Source organism: Emys orbicularis, chromosome 19 (assembly GCF_028017835.1).
Source record: "Emys orbicularis isolate rEmyOrb1 chromosome 19, rEmyOrb1.hap1, whole genome shotgun sequence".
Classification (NCBI taxonomy): Eukaryota; Metazoa; Chordata; order Testudines; family Emydidae; genus Emys; species Emys orbicularis.
The window spans coordinates 203,894-220,905 of NC_088701.1; the positions used below are offsets into that span (position 1 = coordinate 203,894).

Below are 17,012 nucleotides of genomic sequence, written 5' to 3' on the forward strand. Positions count from 1 at the left end.
TGCCCAGGTTTAGCCTGTAACTTCTTTACATTTCAGGGGGAGTTGGCAACGCTTTCTGAAACTTTCCATGTTCTCTAGCTGGGTGTTTGTCTAAAGCCATGTTTAAGACCCTGTCATTCAGGCGAATGCTGATGAACTGGTTTTCCAGTCTTGGATACTACACGTACAGACTGTCCCTCTTTTCTACTTACGCAGCTGGGTAAAGAGGAACTGGGGCTTTGCTCACTTGGGCCAGGTCTACACTACCGCGGTAGTTCGACAGCTGGCAATCGAAGTTCCGGGTTCGATTTATCGCGTCTGGTCTGGACGCGATAAATCGATCCCGGAAGCGCTCGCCGTCGACTGCGGTACTCCAGCTCGGCGAGAGGAGTACCGCGGAGTCGACGGGGAGCCTGCCTGCCGCGTGTGGACCGCGTCTGAACCGCGGTAAGTTCGAACTAAGGTATGTCGACTTCAGCTACGTTATTCACGTAGCTGAAGTTGCGTACCTTAGTTCGAATTTGGGGGTTAGTGTAGACCAGGCCTTGGAGAGATGTTCTCAGTGAAGGGGAAGTGGAGGCAAACTGATACAATTTCAGTGCCTCTGGAAAGATCCTTTGCAATAACCCAGGGAACCATGAACGCATGCAGTGTGCATAGCAAAGTTTATTGGGCCTGTCAAATAGTTGCTGAAGAGACAAGCAGAGCAAGGTAATATCTTTTATTGGAGACCAGCTTTCTCGCCTACACAAGTTAGTCCTATAAAAGGTATTATCTCACCCAGCTTGTCTCTCCAATAGCCTGGGACCAGAGTAGTCAATAGGCGGACCGCAGGCCAAATCCGGACCACCAGACACTTTTGAACAGACCCTGAAATCTTTTTATTTGCTTATTATTATTGATTAATATTATTTTTATTATTATTTTCTCTAGAGTCTGGACTTGACAAAAAGTAGACAACCCCTGTCTGGGACCAACAGTGCTACAAGAGCACTGCTTATAAATGGTTGCTGAAGTCTTAATCTTCTGAACAAAATATGATTGGTCTCCATTATCTGGTGGAAATTCAAGACAACATTATCTCAATATGCTTTTTGTCTCTCAGGCTTGAAAAAGACTGAAACTGGCTGCCACATGGATTAACACACATGTGTGGTATTATTATTTTCAGTATCCTTCCGATAGAATTAATCTGCGCTGGGTGTATGAGTTGGTGTGTTCAGTGAATACTGCTTAGAGGCCAGTATATATCTATATATATATCTCGCACTCATCATAGTATCTAAGCACCTATGTCGTTCACTGTGGGGAAAAAATAAGGATAGCTTGAAACCGTTTCACAGCAAAATGTCGATTGAATCAAATGCATGTGAAACCTGCTTCCCGTGCAAACAGCTGGTTGATGTATAAAGTGCTATGTGCATGGCTGACACCCTTTTATCCCCCTGCCCCAGGGCACTGGTGCCAGGAGACTGATCCTCTGCAGAGAAGTGTATTGTTATTTCTTCTGCTAAAGTTTCCCCCTTTGTTTTGGCTGGTTTACGGTTTTGCAAATGGCTGAGGAGGGAGATGCTTACAGGCCCGGCCTTGCTGGTGTGTGAAGTAACATGTGTGAGCCCCTAACCAATTCCATTCCCTAGGAGACTCCTCCCCCCCCCCCCCCCCCCCCGTGCTTCCCCAGGGAGCTCTCTAGCTGTCTGTTACCCCCAGTGGTTTTCTCTGTCTATCCCTAATCTTTCTTCCTTTTTTTCCTATCTTTCCTTCCTCTTGCTGATCAAGCCTTCAGTTGTCTTAAGATTTCCCCTGCCCTTGCAGATCATAATGGGCTCCCACCCCCAACTGAGTTGTGGTTGGACCAGATGCTTCCCTGGAACATCTGCATGGTGGTGTGTAAGGTCTGCATACACCTCAGCTTCTGGCTGCCGGCTCTGAAGGGAGAAGCATGGGCTTGTGGTTACAGCATTGCACAGGCTTGTGGTTACGCCATTTGTGACTCTCCCACAGGCCACGTCACTGCTCCGTGCCTCAGTTTCCCCATCTGTAAAAATGGGGATGATGATACTCCCCTACCTCCCTGGGGTGTGGTAAGTTACATTCACCAATGTTTGTGCTGCACCAAGACTCTCTGGGAATCGGAGCCATGTGTATAAGGGCATGTCTTCACTAGCAACGTTAAAGTGCTGCCGCGGCAGCACTTTAATGTGGCTGTGTAGCCGGGGCACCAGCGCTGAGAGAGAAAAACCACCTCCACGAGGGGAGCAGCTACCAGTGCTGGGAGCACGGCTCCCAGCGCAGTAGCACTGTCTACGCTGCCACCTTGCAGCGCTGAAACTTGCAGCACTCGGGGTTTCACACCCCTGAGCGAGAAAGTTGCAGCGCTGTAAAGTGGCAGTCTAGACAAGACCTAAGTGGACAGATCAAGAGACTGTCTTTAGCTGAGCTTTTGAATCTGGCTGCTTCTGTGTTGTGTTTGTGCTTTCAAATTCCAGGCCAGTCCATTCTGCATGTTTGCACAATTAGCAGAGTGTGTGGGGAGAGGCGGGTGGGGCACAGGTGATAACCAGGTTGGACTGGCTATAGTAACCTCATTACCGGGTTACCAACAATATTGTGAGCAGAGCAAATTCTGCTGTCCTACACGGGTAGACTGTGAAACATCCGGGAAAAGGAGGCAGTGTTGTTTACTGGAGTGGGATACAGTGAATGAGGACTCCTGGGTTCTGCTCTCAGCCTTGGGTAGCAGCCTCATTAAAGGAAATGACTCGCGTAAGGGAACTGCAAGTCAGGACTCATGGGTGTTCTGTTCCCTTCTCCGTCAGGCTTGCTGTGTGGTTTTAAGTGAGCCATTTTACCTCTGTGTTTCCATTACCCTCATCTGCAAAATGAGGATACCAATAGCCCGAGAGAGCAATGAGGATTAGTGAGTTCATGTCTATGAAGCCCGACCTTCGAAGCTTGAGATGGAAGGTGCTAGAGAAGGAAAAGTAAATGCAAAATTTGGGGCAGATGTTAATGGCCTCTCTGGCTCTGAGCCGAGCTTCCCTCCACCCTTCCCTTCGCTGCAGGCAGCGCTGTCTCCCAATTTTCAAGCTTTCTCAAATGCGGCCACCAGGGGCTTTTCTTGCGGCCACAGCCTCCTGGGCTGTGATTTTGGGTGTCGGGGGGGGGGGGGGAGTAGAGCCCCCTCCCCCTCCCTGTTGCTCCTGGATGCACCGTCCTGGTGTTGGTTGCTGGGGCCAGCAGCAGGGTTGGGCCCTGCCCCACCTGGGGCACAGCGCTGTAGGAGCTGACAGCCAGTGAGTTCCCCACCTTCTCTGGGGCGGTGGGGCTCAGGCTTTGGGCTTCAGCCCTGGGGTGGTGGGGCAGCAAGCTCTGGCTGCGGGGCTTTGGGCTCCTGCCCTGGGCTCCGGCTGTGCAGTGGCAGGCCCCAGGCTCCGGACTCACGGCTTCAGGCTCTGTCCCTGGACATCATCCTCTGGCCGCAGGGCTTCAGGTGCCAGTCCCCCACTGTCTCCCCCAGCTCCCCACCCCCAGCTCCCCTGGCCCCCACTGCCTTCCCAACACTCCATCTAGGACTTAATTTGTCCCCTGGCTTGCCAGGGCTGATTAGGTCTGCTGTGAAAAGTGATATTTGTATGTTTGTTAATATCACTTTTCACAACAGACTTATTATCTAGCAATAAATAAATAACAATGATTTGGACAGGTACATGTGCATATTTATTTGTTTTTCCTAAAGCTAATTAAGTATTTTAGGAAAAAGTGTGGGAGCGGCCACCAGCAAGAGTTGGTGGCCGCACTCTGAGGCCACCAAAAAATTTGTCCTGAGAACCCCTGTGTTAGAGAACCAAGATGCTGGGAGGTTTTTGTGTGTAATAGTCAGGGTTCTCCTGATCTCACTTGCTTGTTTATGGGGCTGTTATTTCATAGTCCTTTAATGAGGTTAGAATTCTTAATTAACTCCTCATTATCCCGATCTCAAGCCACACAGCAGGGGAAACTCATGCAGGCAGGTGCCAGGGGAGAGCTTCTGAATAGCTGCAAAACACAAACACTGGTTTCTCCAATGCAAACGTGAGTGTGGGATGTTGGCTGCAGAAGGAAATGATGATGGGGCTTGAAATTACATTAGGTGCCAGGCACCTTCATCTTGTTCAGCTTCTCCCATGCAAACTGCAACTCAGATACTGCATATTGCTAAATAGCAGCAAGTAATGAGGGGGGATGGGGACACGAAAAGGCTTAGGCCAAGGCAAAAGTGGTTGTTTCACATTTGTTTTGGAAAATAATGGAGGAGAGGCAGGGAGGCTGCTCTGGATCGCTGTAGCTGCAGAGGAGAAGACTCTTGTACCCACAGTGGTGAGGGAGAGCAGAAGCCAGCCCTATGTAAGGAAGGGTAACAGGTGGAGGAGGGGAGTAAGAAAAGGCAGTGGTTCTCAACCAGGGGTATGTGTACCCCTGGGGGTACGCAAAGGTCTTCCAGGGGTACATCAACTCCTCTAGATATTTGCCTAGTTTTACAACAGGCAACGTAAAAATCCTAGCGAAGTCAGTACAAACTAAAATTTCACACAGACAATGACTTGTTTATACTGCTCTGTGTACCATACACTGAAATGTAAGTAAAATATTTCTATTCCAATTGATTTATTTTATAATATGGTAAGCATGAGAAAATAAGCAATCTTTCAGTAATAGTGTGCTGTGTCACTTGTATTTTTATGTCTGATTTTGTAAGCATGTAGTTTTTAAATGAGGTGAAACTTGTGGTACGCAAGACAAATCAGCCTTCTGAAAGGCGTAGAGGAGTCTGGAAAGGTTGAGAACCACTGAGCTGGAGGGATTTAAAATCAAGGCTTGGATATGGGGAGTTGGAACCATTCTGAGCAGGAGATGGAGTTCTAGACTTCCCATTGTCACTTGGGCTCAGTCCCTACGTGCAGGAGTCACTTTCTGGTGCTGAGGGATTAGGGGGTGCCCTGCTGGAGGTACGATGCACAATTGCACGTCTGATGGCATTTGGGAAATCCAGTGCAAGCATAGCTGCTGACTCTTCCCTGCAGCTGTATTGACTGTGCTATCGAAGGAAAGGTCAAGCCCTGCTTAGCCGAGGAGGCAAACATCCCGAGGAGTAAATCTCCTCTTCCAGAGAAGACAGACCCATTTCTGTGTTGATAGTTGTCACTGTTTGAGTCAGCGCTCTAATGCCGCATGACATTGATTGGGATAATTCCCTAAAATGTTTAGTGTTTTTTCCAAATAAATTAGCTTCCATTTTTAGAGTCTGAGTTTGCATCTGCTCTGGGTACCTGATCCCCATTGACTTCACCCAGATTGCTGATTTGGGCTTCCGCAGGGCAATCGAGAAGCGTATTTTAAAATCTGAAAGAGGTACGTGCTTCAGTGTGTAGGATTTATCACCTTGGAGACCATAGTCCAGCTAGTCCCATATCCTGCTTCCACCAGCAAGCGTGTACCTGATGCTTCAAGGAAAGGTGAACAGCCTTTCCCAGCACTAGAGTGCAGCTGGAGCCTCTCAGTCTTTCCAGGGACTTCAGTGGGCTTTGGCTCCGGTCCCTGCTCAGCATGGGTGTGGGGAGGGGGAGAGTCGCTCCCTGACCCAGGCAGGGGATTAGTTGATACCCTGGAGTATGAGATTCAATTGCCTTTGTACCAATGTCTTCCCAAGGTATTAGTGCCAATGAAGTTATCCACCCCCCTGATATATTTTGCTGACCTCCTGCAGCAGTTTAGCGTCTTTGGCCAGGCTCTGTGTTAAAGCCCAGACTCTCAGTACTCATCTGCCCCTTGGCAGACTAGTCTTGCAGTGCCCACCCCTCTAGAAGGATTAGTAAGACCTGGGAAAAGAGTGGAGTTCAGGACCAGCCGGGAGTTACCATCAGGCATTGAGCAGCAAAATAAGCTCAACCAATTTAAGAGCTGGGCACTCACCAAGCCAGGAGCCGCGGTGCTGCGGGGTGGGTGACAGCTGCAGGGAATCAAAGGTTTTGTCAGATTTTTGCTTGATGTTTGACTGATAAATGTCTGTGTTATGTGCTTTATTTTCAATTTTTGAAGTAGAGCAGCTGGAGCAACAATAACAATTGCAGTTCTGTCTCCCACACATAGCTGCTTGGTCGGGAAGCAGATATTCCTGAGGAGGAATCCCTTATCAGATCGGGGCAAATCTCTGAGGCCTGATCTGTTTCCGGAGTTGTGCTGCATCCTCAGCATAATTTTCCTGGAGTCGGTTGTACTCCACTGGCCCCTGCAGCCCAGCGTCTTGTGCAGCCACTTACAGAAGTGCAGCGTCAGACACCCCATTAGTGTTCGCCTTGCACTGCAGAGAATGACTGCACGAGGCAAAGGTGAATCAGGCACCTGGTTTACGGGACCTGGGGGAAGGGCTGTTATGTCAGCAGCTCAGATGGCTTCCGGTTCTTGTTCACCCTATTTCACTTTAATTAGACTCATGTCTGTAGCAGATGGTGAGGTTTGTCCTACCCACGCTTTTTCCTGTTTTGTATCTTAGGGTAGCTCTACCCGAGAAACACTACAGTGACACAGCTGTGCTGCTGCCGTGGAGACGCTGACTACCGCAGCGGTTCTTTCATCACTGTGTATATCTGCCTCTCCGAGAGCAGTGACTAGATCAATGGAAGAATTCTTCTGTCGACTTAGCTCTGTCTGCACCAGGGGTTCAGTCAACCTAACCATGGCGCTGCAAAAGTTTTCCCAACTGAGTGATATGTGACGTGTAGACCAGGCCGTGGAGTATTAGCTCAGTGCGTCTCTCAGGGGCTATAAACAGGGGCTGCTTTGTGTGCCTGTGGTTGAACTAACACGACTCTCTCCTGTCCTCAGGGACTGTAAAGATGAGGCACTGCTACTACAATGAGAGTGTGGGGTTTTTCTACAACAACAGCCGGAAGGAGCTGACCACCTACTGGAGGACCAAGGATGTCTTAGTCGTTGCCCTGGGCCTGACAGTCAGCGTCATCGTGCTCCTGACCAACCTGCTGGTCATCAGCGCCATCATTATCAACCGGCGCTTCCACTACCCCATCTACTACCTGCTGGGGAACCTGGCGGCAGCGGACCTCTTCGCAGGCATTGCCTACATGTTCCTCATGTTCCACACGGGGCCCAGGACAGCAGGGCTCTCTCTCAGGACCTGGTTCATCCGGCAGAGCCTCCTGGACACCAGCCTGACTGCCTCGGTGGTGAACCTGCTGGCCATCGCAGTGGAGAGGCACCAGACTATCTTCACCATGCAGCTACACAGCTCCATGTCCAACCAGCGGGTGGTGATCCTGATCATCTGCATTTGGGTCACAGCCCTGCTGCTGGGCCTCATCCCGTCCTATGGCTGGCACTGCCTGTGTGACCTGGGCAACTGCTCCAGGATGGCACCCCTCTACAGCAGGAGCTACTTGACCTTTTGGGCCCTCTCCAACCTGTTCATCTTCCTGATCATGGTGGTCGTCTACACTCACATCTTTGTCTATGTCAAGAGGAAGATGACGAGCATGTCCAAGCACACTAGCTTCCACCCCCGCTACAAGGAGACCATGATCAATCTCATCAAAACCGTCATCATCATTCTCAGTAAGTTGCTTCCCAATCTGCATGGTGCCATGGGCTCCTTCCCTTGTCTGCCCAGATGTTGGGGAGTGAGAGAGGGAAGGAGGTGTCCAGTACAGCTGAGATGGGGGGAGGTGGTTGTGAGCCACCCTCCTGCTCCCCTGAGGTTCCTGGGGAATGGTTTGGCCTCTGATGTAACTTAGAACAGCCTCAGGACTGCTCTAACCTACATGCAACTGCAGTGGCTCCCACTGGGGTTTTGGGGAACACTGAGGTGCCAGTACACTATGGCTGTCTCCCCTTTTCCTGACTCTCTCCCAGTGCCTCCTTCAGGCTGGAAGAGTCCTCAGACCTGCTGGCTTAAGGGGCGGTGGAGGGGCTAAGAATCCAGCCCGCTGCCCTGTAAAAAGAGGGCTGTTGTTTTTAATTTGTGTCCTAAATGTGTTTTAGTGGCACAGACAGTATTATGTAGAGGAGTTGATCACCAGCTGTCTATTGCAACCGTCTGTCTCAAAAGACTGGTGTCGGTGCCAAAGCAGTTCTGTTACTGTGTGTCCTGCTGCAGCATCACAAGTGACAGTCCTTGCCACAAATAGTGCAGGTGTAAAGCACAGGGTCAGAGGATGGAGCTCAGGCACTACGAGTGCTTGAGACCTGTTGCACTTTCATCTTTGCTCTCTTTGCTTTCCTCTCTCTCCACCATCTCTCTTCAGCCTCTTTGACTCCAGGGTAGCCTGTTCCCTGCTGCATCTTCCCAGCTTGGGATGTTGATTTTGAAGGGTTTCAAGTCCCTCTTGCAAATGTCCGTGAACCTGAGCCTAGGTTGGCCCAGTGGCCTTGGAGCATCTGCAGATCCTTCATACAGGAGATCATCTGGAATGTGTCAATCATCCATCCGGTGAAGCTGTCCAGAGTAGTGATTAGACTTGGCATCAGGAACTTTGGTTTCTCACTTGATATTTAGAATATGGTGAAGACAGTGGGTGTGAAAGGTATTTAGCCTTCTCTCACACTTGCTGGGTGGTCCAGGTCTCACCCTCATGCTTGAAACGCATGTCTGGTAGATATGTATCTGGGTGCTCAGTGTTAGTTTTCTGTTATCTCCCACACATTCAGTCAGTTGGCTGAAATGTGGTAGCTGCCTTTCCAATTTGAGAATTCAGCTCCTTATCTAGAGTTGAGTTATCCGATACTAGTTGATCCTACTAGATAGCAGAACTTATGCACCACTTCTAGCATGGCGTTAGGTATTGAAACTTCTGGGGCGATCAACATACTTTGTTCCATAATCATTGGACTAACCATCAGTCTAAACAAAATAAATCCATTACGAGCTCTACCTACGCTATAGCATCTGAATGCTTTCCAGAATCACCATGCACAGTATAAAATCCATCACGTGGCCCACCTTCCTCCTGACAGCCACATGGAGAAATGATGATTTATTTCTTCTTCCTTTCACTCCTTGCCTCACCCTGTCTGTCCCTTTCCTTCTACCTTTCCTTTCTTTGCAGTTGTTGAGGGAAGGCCAAGCTAAAGGGATGAGTTTGGCATCTTCCCCGGCTTCTAATTGGAGCACCTCTAAGAGGTACTTAGGAGGGGAGTGCAACCCTGAGATTCTCTTATCTCCATTCTCTGTGAACATGGCCAGCAGCTGTGGCTCTTCAAAGAGCCGGAGGTTGTGGGGGAAGAAGATGTGATGCTCTGTCAGAGAGCAAATGCTGAGCTTTGGCCAGCGCAGATCGGGAATGTGAGCAGTGTATTAACATCACACCCTGTGTCTGTCTGTCTGGGGGTGGGGGGCACTTTGGCAGACACATGCTCTTTCGAAGTGTTCTGCTCTCCTAAGGAGGGGAGTTGACTATGGACGCCAGTGGAGTTGGGAGCAGCTGTAGTGGTGTGGAGGCTTCTAGAGAAACAGTCCTCCGTCTCTGCTGCCACAGGCACCGACTTTCAGCTTTCCCTGGGTGAACTCCAGCCCTGCTCAACCTTGAGGCCCCGCCCCCACTCTGCTCCTTCCCCTAAGGCCCCACCCTCACCCCGCCTTTTCCTGCCTCCACTCCGCCCCTTCCCACGAGGCTCCACCCCCACTCCGCTTCTCCCTCCCATTCCTCCCCCTCCCCCCAGCGCCTTCTGCCTGCCGCCAATCAGCTGATCAGCGGCGGGCAAAAGGTGCTGGAGGGGGGAGGAGCTGGTCGGTGTGTGGCCGCTGGAGGGCGCTGAGCACCCACTCTTTTTTTCCCCCGGAGCACCCACGAAATCAGTGCCTACGTCTCCTGCAATAAAAGGGGATAAGGATGATGAAATCAGGTTTCACTCTGGTATTTTCAAATGGGCCAGGGGAGGTTTGTGCCCCACTATGGTCCAAAGTCCGTGGGATTTGGGCATGTAACTCCCATAGGGTCTTTGACCCTCCTGGCCTCGGTCCTGCCTGAGGTTTTTACTAAAACTGCCCTGAGAATTATATCATTGCAGACTCTGAAACACCAGGTACTGTCTGCTCTGCAGAAACATTAAAGCCGCCAGGCGGTGTGCACTGTGAGAGCCTGTGGGCCAAACTCCCTGCTGGTATAAATTGGTGAAGCTCCATCGAATGCAGCAGAGGTCTGGCAAAGTACACCAAGAGAATCTGGCCCAAGGTTTGTCCCAGTCTCCTTGGCCAGTGTTGTGCATTGCGGCTGCTGCCCTGCACCCCAGAGGCAGCTGCATGTTAGTGTTTCTGAGTGTATATAGTCTCTAAAGGTCATTAGGGAGTTTGGGTTGAAAGGTGCAGTCTATCAGTATTGCAATCCCAGGGCTTCCCTGCAGCGTGCGCAGCTGTTGCAGGCCAGGACCTTGGTGCAGAGTACCTGGCGACTGCAGGGCCAGTGCAGGGAAATTTTCTGATTTTTATTACTTGCTGTCAGGGGCGGCTCTATGCTTTTTGCCGCCCCAAGCACGGCAGGCAGGAAGCTTTCGGCGGCGCGCCTGCAGGCGGTCCGCTGGTCACGCGGATTCGGCGGTATGCCTGAGGGAGGTCCGCCGGTGCCGTGCCATCGGCGTCCCCGCCGCCGAATTGCCGCTGAAGCCGCAGGACCGGCGGACCTCCTGCAGGCGCGCTGCCGAAAGCCGCCTGCCTGCCGCCCTTACAGTGACCGGCAGCCCACCCCCGGCGGCTTCCCGCCCCAGGCACACGCTTGCTGCGCTGGTGCCTGGAGCTGCCCCTGCTTGCTGTCCCATCCTTCATGATCCAAAGTGCTTAATGAAAATGAAATAAATAAACATGTTAAGTGCCTATGCTAGGGTGACCAGATATCCCGATTTTATAGGGACAGTCCTGATATTTGGGGCTTTGTCTCATATAGGTGCCTATTACCCCCCATCCCCTGTCCAGATTTTTCACACTTGCTGTCTGGTCACCCTAGCCTCTGCATCCCAGCTCACATCTGAGCCTGTGGTCATGCTCCCAGCTTGCAGATCTCTCCTGATAAGTGCAGAATTTGCTCAGTCAGGGAAACCTTCAAGCTGCAAACAAAGAAGCTACTGCCTGCAAACTCCTGCTGGCAGAGCGGGGAGGGGGAGGGGAGAGGGGGAAAGCAGGAATCTGAGTTGTGTGGTTCCTTGGTGTCTCTCTGCTGGAGGAGAATTAGCGCTCGCATCCTGTTGCAACTTGCTAATTCAGTGCTACAGTTTGTCTTTTCCTGCCTTAGCTGCATCCCCCCCCCCACCCCGTGTTCTGCTGCCAGCAGCATGCCCATGGTTGCCCAGTAATCAATCAGATGCTGTAGACAAGTTCAGCAGGGCAGGAACACATTTTGTTTTATTTATTTTGCACAGTCAGGAACAGGGCAAATTATTTCCCACCCCCCTAGAACAGTAGCTAACTCCACCCTGGGTGGATGTTACTGGGACTGGCTCATTTCAGTGTGACTTCGAGGCATCATGCTGGGAAGGAGGACGGATTTCTGGCTGCTGGCAGGGGTGCTTACCTGGGTGTCTACGGTGGTGGTGGGGAAAATCCAGACCTGGCCCATCTTTCTGCTGCTAGGATCCCCTTTCCAGCCTTTCCTTGCTCCTTGAACTGGAAACCAGCAGGGGAGAGCAAGGTGAGCTTGGAGGGAGTGGCCTGTGGGGGCTGTATGGAGGCAGACGAGAGGAATTGGCCAAAGCCCTTGGAATCTCTGCAGTGAAACCCTGGGACTGACATCAGGGAGGAAATGGCAGAGCCAGTCTTCACCCCGACAGCTGAGCAAGTGGGGGAGGGGGAGACCTTTTTTACTAATCAAAGCTGAGAAATACCCATTAATGATAGGGCTCAGCAGGGTACCGCCAGAGCTGCTAATGCAGAGATTTTCTGCTCTGTGAAAACCCTGGGATAATTTCCATCCCCTTAGCCCGGCTCCACAGCCTTCTGCAAACTTGGACTGTGCAGAGAGACATATTTTGCCCTTTACTCATTGGAGGGTGTGGTGGCTGGTAGGTGTGCTAACAGGGAGGGAGGGTTAGAGACCTTCAGGGGCAGCAAGCGTGTGACTGCTGTGTGAGGCTGTGTCTCAGAATTGTGTAGGCCACAGATGTTTAAAAATAGGGTGCAAAAGTCTTAGGATGAAACCATGCAGAAGGGGGCAGGGGGGGACTGGAGGAGACAGGGAAGATGCAGCATATGGGTAAGGAAAGGCCCAGTCTTGCTGCCCTTGACATCAACAGCAGAATTTCCCCTGAGTCCCGGCCCCTGACCCTGAGCGAACTGCAGAGCAGATTCACTGCTGACCAGACTCCCGTCTGTGCTCAAATTGAGCCCAAGGGGAGGCTGGGCTGCGGGAGACATTATCCCTCAGTCCAGATAACGTGGACGAAAGCCATGTCCTAATGGGGCCGCTGCAGATAACAGCCTCTGTGGAGTCCGTGCAGCCGGAGCCCTTTGGGGATTTCAGCGGAGTCAGAATGGGGTCAAAGCTGTTTGCGTGGCTCTGACAGTGAGACAGCCCATTCTTGTTTAGGCTTGTGGGCGCGTGTGTGAATGATGCATGGTCCCTTGGGTGCCCTGGAAGTCTTGGCCATGGCCTGAGCGGGCGGATGGAGCGGGCGGATGGTGTGAGGCACTCGCATGGGCCAGGGCAAGGTGATGGGAGGAGGGCTTCCTTGACCTTCCATTGCCCAATCCTGTCCCGTGTGCCTCTCTGTTCTTCCAAAGACAGACCTGCGACTGCACGTGAGCAGATCCCAGCAGCTGCAGACGGCACCAGGGGGTTAAACCGGGCCATGTTCTCTGCTGCTGTAACTCTGATTGACTCTACTCGAGTTGCACCAACGGAGACTTGGCTCAATAATTAACCCCCCCGTGCTTGCTCTGTAAAATTTGGGAAACAGCAAGACTGAGACAGCTTATTGCTCAGTAAAGGAAGCCAAAAGCATCTGGTTAATGTCCGTGTTCAGGAGTTCTGTGTGGTGAAAGGGTGTGTGTGATGATGATGAAGAGGGAAAGCTTCTGAAATGGATAATCTTCAGGGAAAAGTCAATATGGGGTATGTGAAAGATGCTTTCGGGTTGGAAAAGTGTTTCGTTTTGTATTGGAGCAAGGTGAATGGGTGGGTTTGTCAATCACTTATCCATAGTGATGGCAAATATGGACTTTCCTAAAGCTCATGGGTTTCTGTCTTCTAGATGACATTGAAGGGCTTGGATTACCAATAGCTACCCAGAAGAGCTCCCCGTGTGAACACTCTTATTCCAGAACAAGTGTCCCATGCAAGCTCTTATCCCAGAACAGAGGTAGTGAATTAAATTCACACCCTACCTTTTGCTGAAATACCTTTCTTGTGTGTATGAGCCCCTAGACAGAGCTTTTGTAACTGGGGAATGAGAGCGAGATTACAGGACAGGGCCCAACAGCCTCAAAAGAGGTTGTCAGCGGGCCACTATGGGGAATCAGATTTTTCCAAAGAACTTAGCTCCCATTTAGGCACCAAAACATGGGTGCGGGTGTTCAGACAGGAGAGGCCGGTGCGTCGGGTGCAGCACACCTTTGAGAGTCCAGCCCCTTTGTTTGGGTGCTGAAGGGCAATAGAGCTCTTCAGAGAACTTGGCCCCTGTTGTGGGCACTAAGCCCTGGAGAATCTGACCCAGCGTGCATGGGCTGGAGACAGGCTCTCACAAGCTGGGGGCATCAGCCCTCCCTTAGTGATGCTGTGGTGTGCATACTTCTCCAAAGGCTACTATTCAGCTGAGTGCAGAATTTCTTTTTGTCCCCCCTCCTCCCTCTGACATTAGGACCAAAGCAATGACCCTGGAAGGAAGTTTATTGGAGTTGCAGAGAAACCCAGCCTTGCCCAGAAAGCAGCTGCTGCTGCCCTGACCCCCCACCAGTGCTGCCTTTTTCCCTGTTTCTTTTAATCAAAGGTTTCGGAGTCAGTCTCTCATTTTGCAGCACCCTCCGTGGTCGTTTTTCTTCCTAGCAGGCGATTTCCAGTAAAGGGTGTAGTTGAAAAGCTCCCAGTGAGCACTGTTCCTTCTGTTCGACCCTCCTCCAGGAGACAGGCCAGGATACACCCCCGGTGTAACAAGAATGCTAGCGGGGGAGTGCGTGATTTACGGCAGCCTCAGAACTAAAAACACGACTGCAAATAGCAGGGGGTTCAGAATGCACAATAATCACCCTAGAAATTCCTTCCCTCTCCCCCTCCCCCCTCCGCCTCATTCATCGACAGAATGGCCATCCTTTGTCCTTCAAAATCCTTCTGCTAAAGGATTTCCCAAACAGTAGTTTGCAGTGGTGTAGCCATGTTGGTCCCAGGATATTAGAGAGACAAGGTGGGTGAGGTAATATCTTTTATTGGACCAACTTCTGTTGGTGAAAGAGACAAGCTTTGAGTGACATGGATCTCTTCAGAAGAGCTTCAGACGGAATACAGGAATTGCCAGGAACAGGCAGACCTAGGCGCCCAGCCAGTCCTGTCTTCCATCTTTGACTATGGCAAGATGCAAGAAGCCCCGCAGAAGGAAGTGATGGGATAACCTACCCCCAGGGGAAGTTATTGACTCCTTATAGCCAGAGGATCGGGCTCATGTCCTAAAGCAGGAGAGTTTAGATCGCTTCCAAAATGCTTGGTTATTTATTTAACCCTCGCTATAATAATTATGGATATCCTTGTTATGCCTATGAATGGCCAACCCTTTTTTTGAATCCTGCTGAGCTCTTGTCTTCAATGAAACTTCGTAGCAATGAGTTCCACTATATTATTGTGTGTGAAAAAGTATATACTTTTCTTAGTTTTGAATTTGCCACCATTCAGTTTTCCTGAATATCCCCCAGTCCTTGTGTTACGAGACAGGATGAATAGACATTCCTGAGTTACTGTCCCTATGTGTACAGAATGTGTCTATGATTTGAGTCCCCAAACAAATGTCTTTGTTCCCAGTCTGATCAAATTACAGGAATAAAGGGAAATGACCCTTAAGAACAAAAGAATGGCCATACTGGGTCAGATCAATGGTCCATCTAGCCCAGTATCCTGTCTTCTGACAGAGGCTGGTGCCAGGTGCTTCAGAGGGAATGAACAAACTAGGGCACTTTGAGTGATCCATCCCTGTTGTCCAGTCCCAGCTTCTGGCATTGGAGGTTTAGGGACACCCGGAGCATGGGGCTGTCTTGGGTAATAGCCATTGACGGACCTGTCCTCCATGAATTTATCTAATCTGTTTTTTAACCCAGTTATACTTTTGACCTTCACACATTCTCACTGGCAAGAAGTTTCACAGGTTGACTGCGTTGTGTGAAGTACTTCCTTTAGTTTATTTTAAAATCTGCTGCCTATTTATTTCATTGGGTGACTCCTAGTTCTTGTGTTAGGTGAATGGGTAAATAACACTTCCTTATTCACTTTCTCCAAATCATTCATGATTGTATGGACCTCTATCATATCTCCCCTTAATTATCTCTTTTCTAAGCTAAACAGTTTCAGTTTTTTAAATCTCTCCTCATATGGAAGCTGTTCCATACCTCTAATCATTGTAGTTTTCCTTCTCTGCTTCTCTTCCAAATCACATGTATCTTTTTGAAAGGATGCGACCAGAACTGCACGCAGTACTCAAGGTGTGGGCATATCACATCCTCTCTTCTCTTAGGGAAACAATGCCAAGCTTTTCAATCTCTCTCTTCAGAACAGAATTTTTCCAGGCCTTTGATCATGCTCCTCACCCTTCTCTGAACCCCCTCTAATTCTGCAATGTCATTTTTTTAGATAGGGTGTCCAGTACTGCACCCAGGATTCCAGATGATGAACCATTGATTTATATAACTGTGTTGGAATATTTTCCAGATTATTACTTAATCATCCTATTTTGTTTGTTTGTTTCACTGAAGCTGCATATTTGAGCAGAGGTCTTCATTGAGCTGCACACAATGATGCCCAGGTCTTTTCTCAGAGTTGACAAAGTTACTGTAGAAACCTGTAAGGTATATAAATAGTTCTGTTATTTCCTCCCATGCACATTTATTTGCTTTTGTCAACTTAGCATTAATTAACTGCGTTTAGTAACACCCACCATAGGAAGGAGAGCGGAAGTCAGTTTTATTAACTTTGTCATATAGATAGCAAAACTGAGATAAAAGCAGTGAATGGAGCTAGCTGAAAATTTTCCATCTAAAATGACTTTTTGACAGAAAATGTCTTTTTTGCATAAACAGACATTTCTGCCAGAAATAGCCTGCTATAGTTAACTACCTGTTTCAGGTTTTCCTGTGAAAACCAAACATTTGAATATATCTTTTTAATTTCATTTTCTTTGTTTAGTTGGGGGGGGGGGGCATTTCCTGAACAGCTGTGGAGGCAGGTGACTCACCCAAGGCCCTGACGCCCCAGCAAGTCAGAGGCAGGAGTCCTGGTGCCTCACTTTACTCTTACAGCTTTTCTTCTTTTCCCAGGTGCCTTCGTTATCTGCTGGACTCCAGGGCAGGTGCTGCTCCTGCTGGACGGCCTGGCCTGTGAGAGCTGCAATGTGCTGGCAATGGAGAAGTATGTCCTCTTGCTGGCAGAGATCAATTCGCTCATCAACGCCATTGTCTACTCCTATCGGGACAATGAGATGCGCAGCACCTTCCGGAAGATCCTCTGCTTTATCTGCTACAGGAATCCCAAATACTCTCCTGCATCGGTCAAGTCCAATGTCACGAAACGCAGGATTCTCTCGCAGAACGGCCATTCTATCATGGACTCCTCGCTGTAGGAGCCTAGCTCAGGGTTCATTCACGCTGCTCCATAGCAACCACCCGAGAGCAGAGACCAGGGGAGACCTGTTTGTCAAGCAGAAGAACGTTTTAAAAAAACGAAACTTGTTCGAAAGCATAAATGTTTGAATAAAGAGTGGCGTCAGCAGAATGGGGCAAAAAGCTGTTAAGGCAGTGCCGAGCAGTGCCTTGCTTGGCACAGACAGACTTTGAGTTACATACCCACTATTAAAGAGGTGCTGTT

The 17,012-nt window shown here is 49.9% G+C and overlaps 1 protein-coding gene across 2 annotated transcripts; it reads left to right on the forward strand.

The window, feature by feature from the left end:
* Positions 1-1,112: 1,112 nt before the first annotated feature.
* Positions 1,113-16,767, forward strand: LPAR2 (lysophosphatidic acid receptor 2). Of its 2 annotated transcripts, XM_065419579.1 has the most exons (3): positions 1,113-1,134; positions 6,844-7,587; positions 16,466-16,767. In XM_065419579.1, the coding sequence occupies exons 1-3, from the start codon at positions 1,128-1,130 to the stop codon at positions 16,765-16,767; spliced, it is 1,053 nt and encodes a 350-aa protein (XP_065275651.1). In that variant the 5' UTR covers positions 1,113-1,127. The 2 variants fall into 2 exon arrangements, with proteins under 2 accessions (XP_065275651.1, XP_065275650.1); XM_065419578.1 differs by lacking the exon at positions 1,113-1,134 and having other exon boundaries at positions 6,855-7,587.
* The last annotated feature ends 245 nt before the right edge of the window (positions 16,768-17,012 follow it).

Coding starts and splice junctions, on each gene's coding strand:
- LPAR2 (XM_065419579.1), top strand. Junction 7,588..16,465: donor AACCGTCATCATCATTCTCA/GTAAGTTGCTTC, acceptor TTCTTTTCCCAG/GTGCCTTCGTTATCTGCTGG.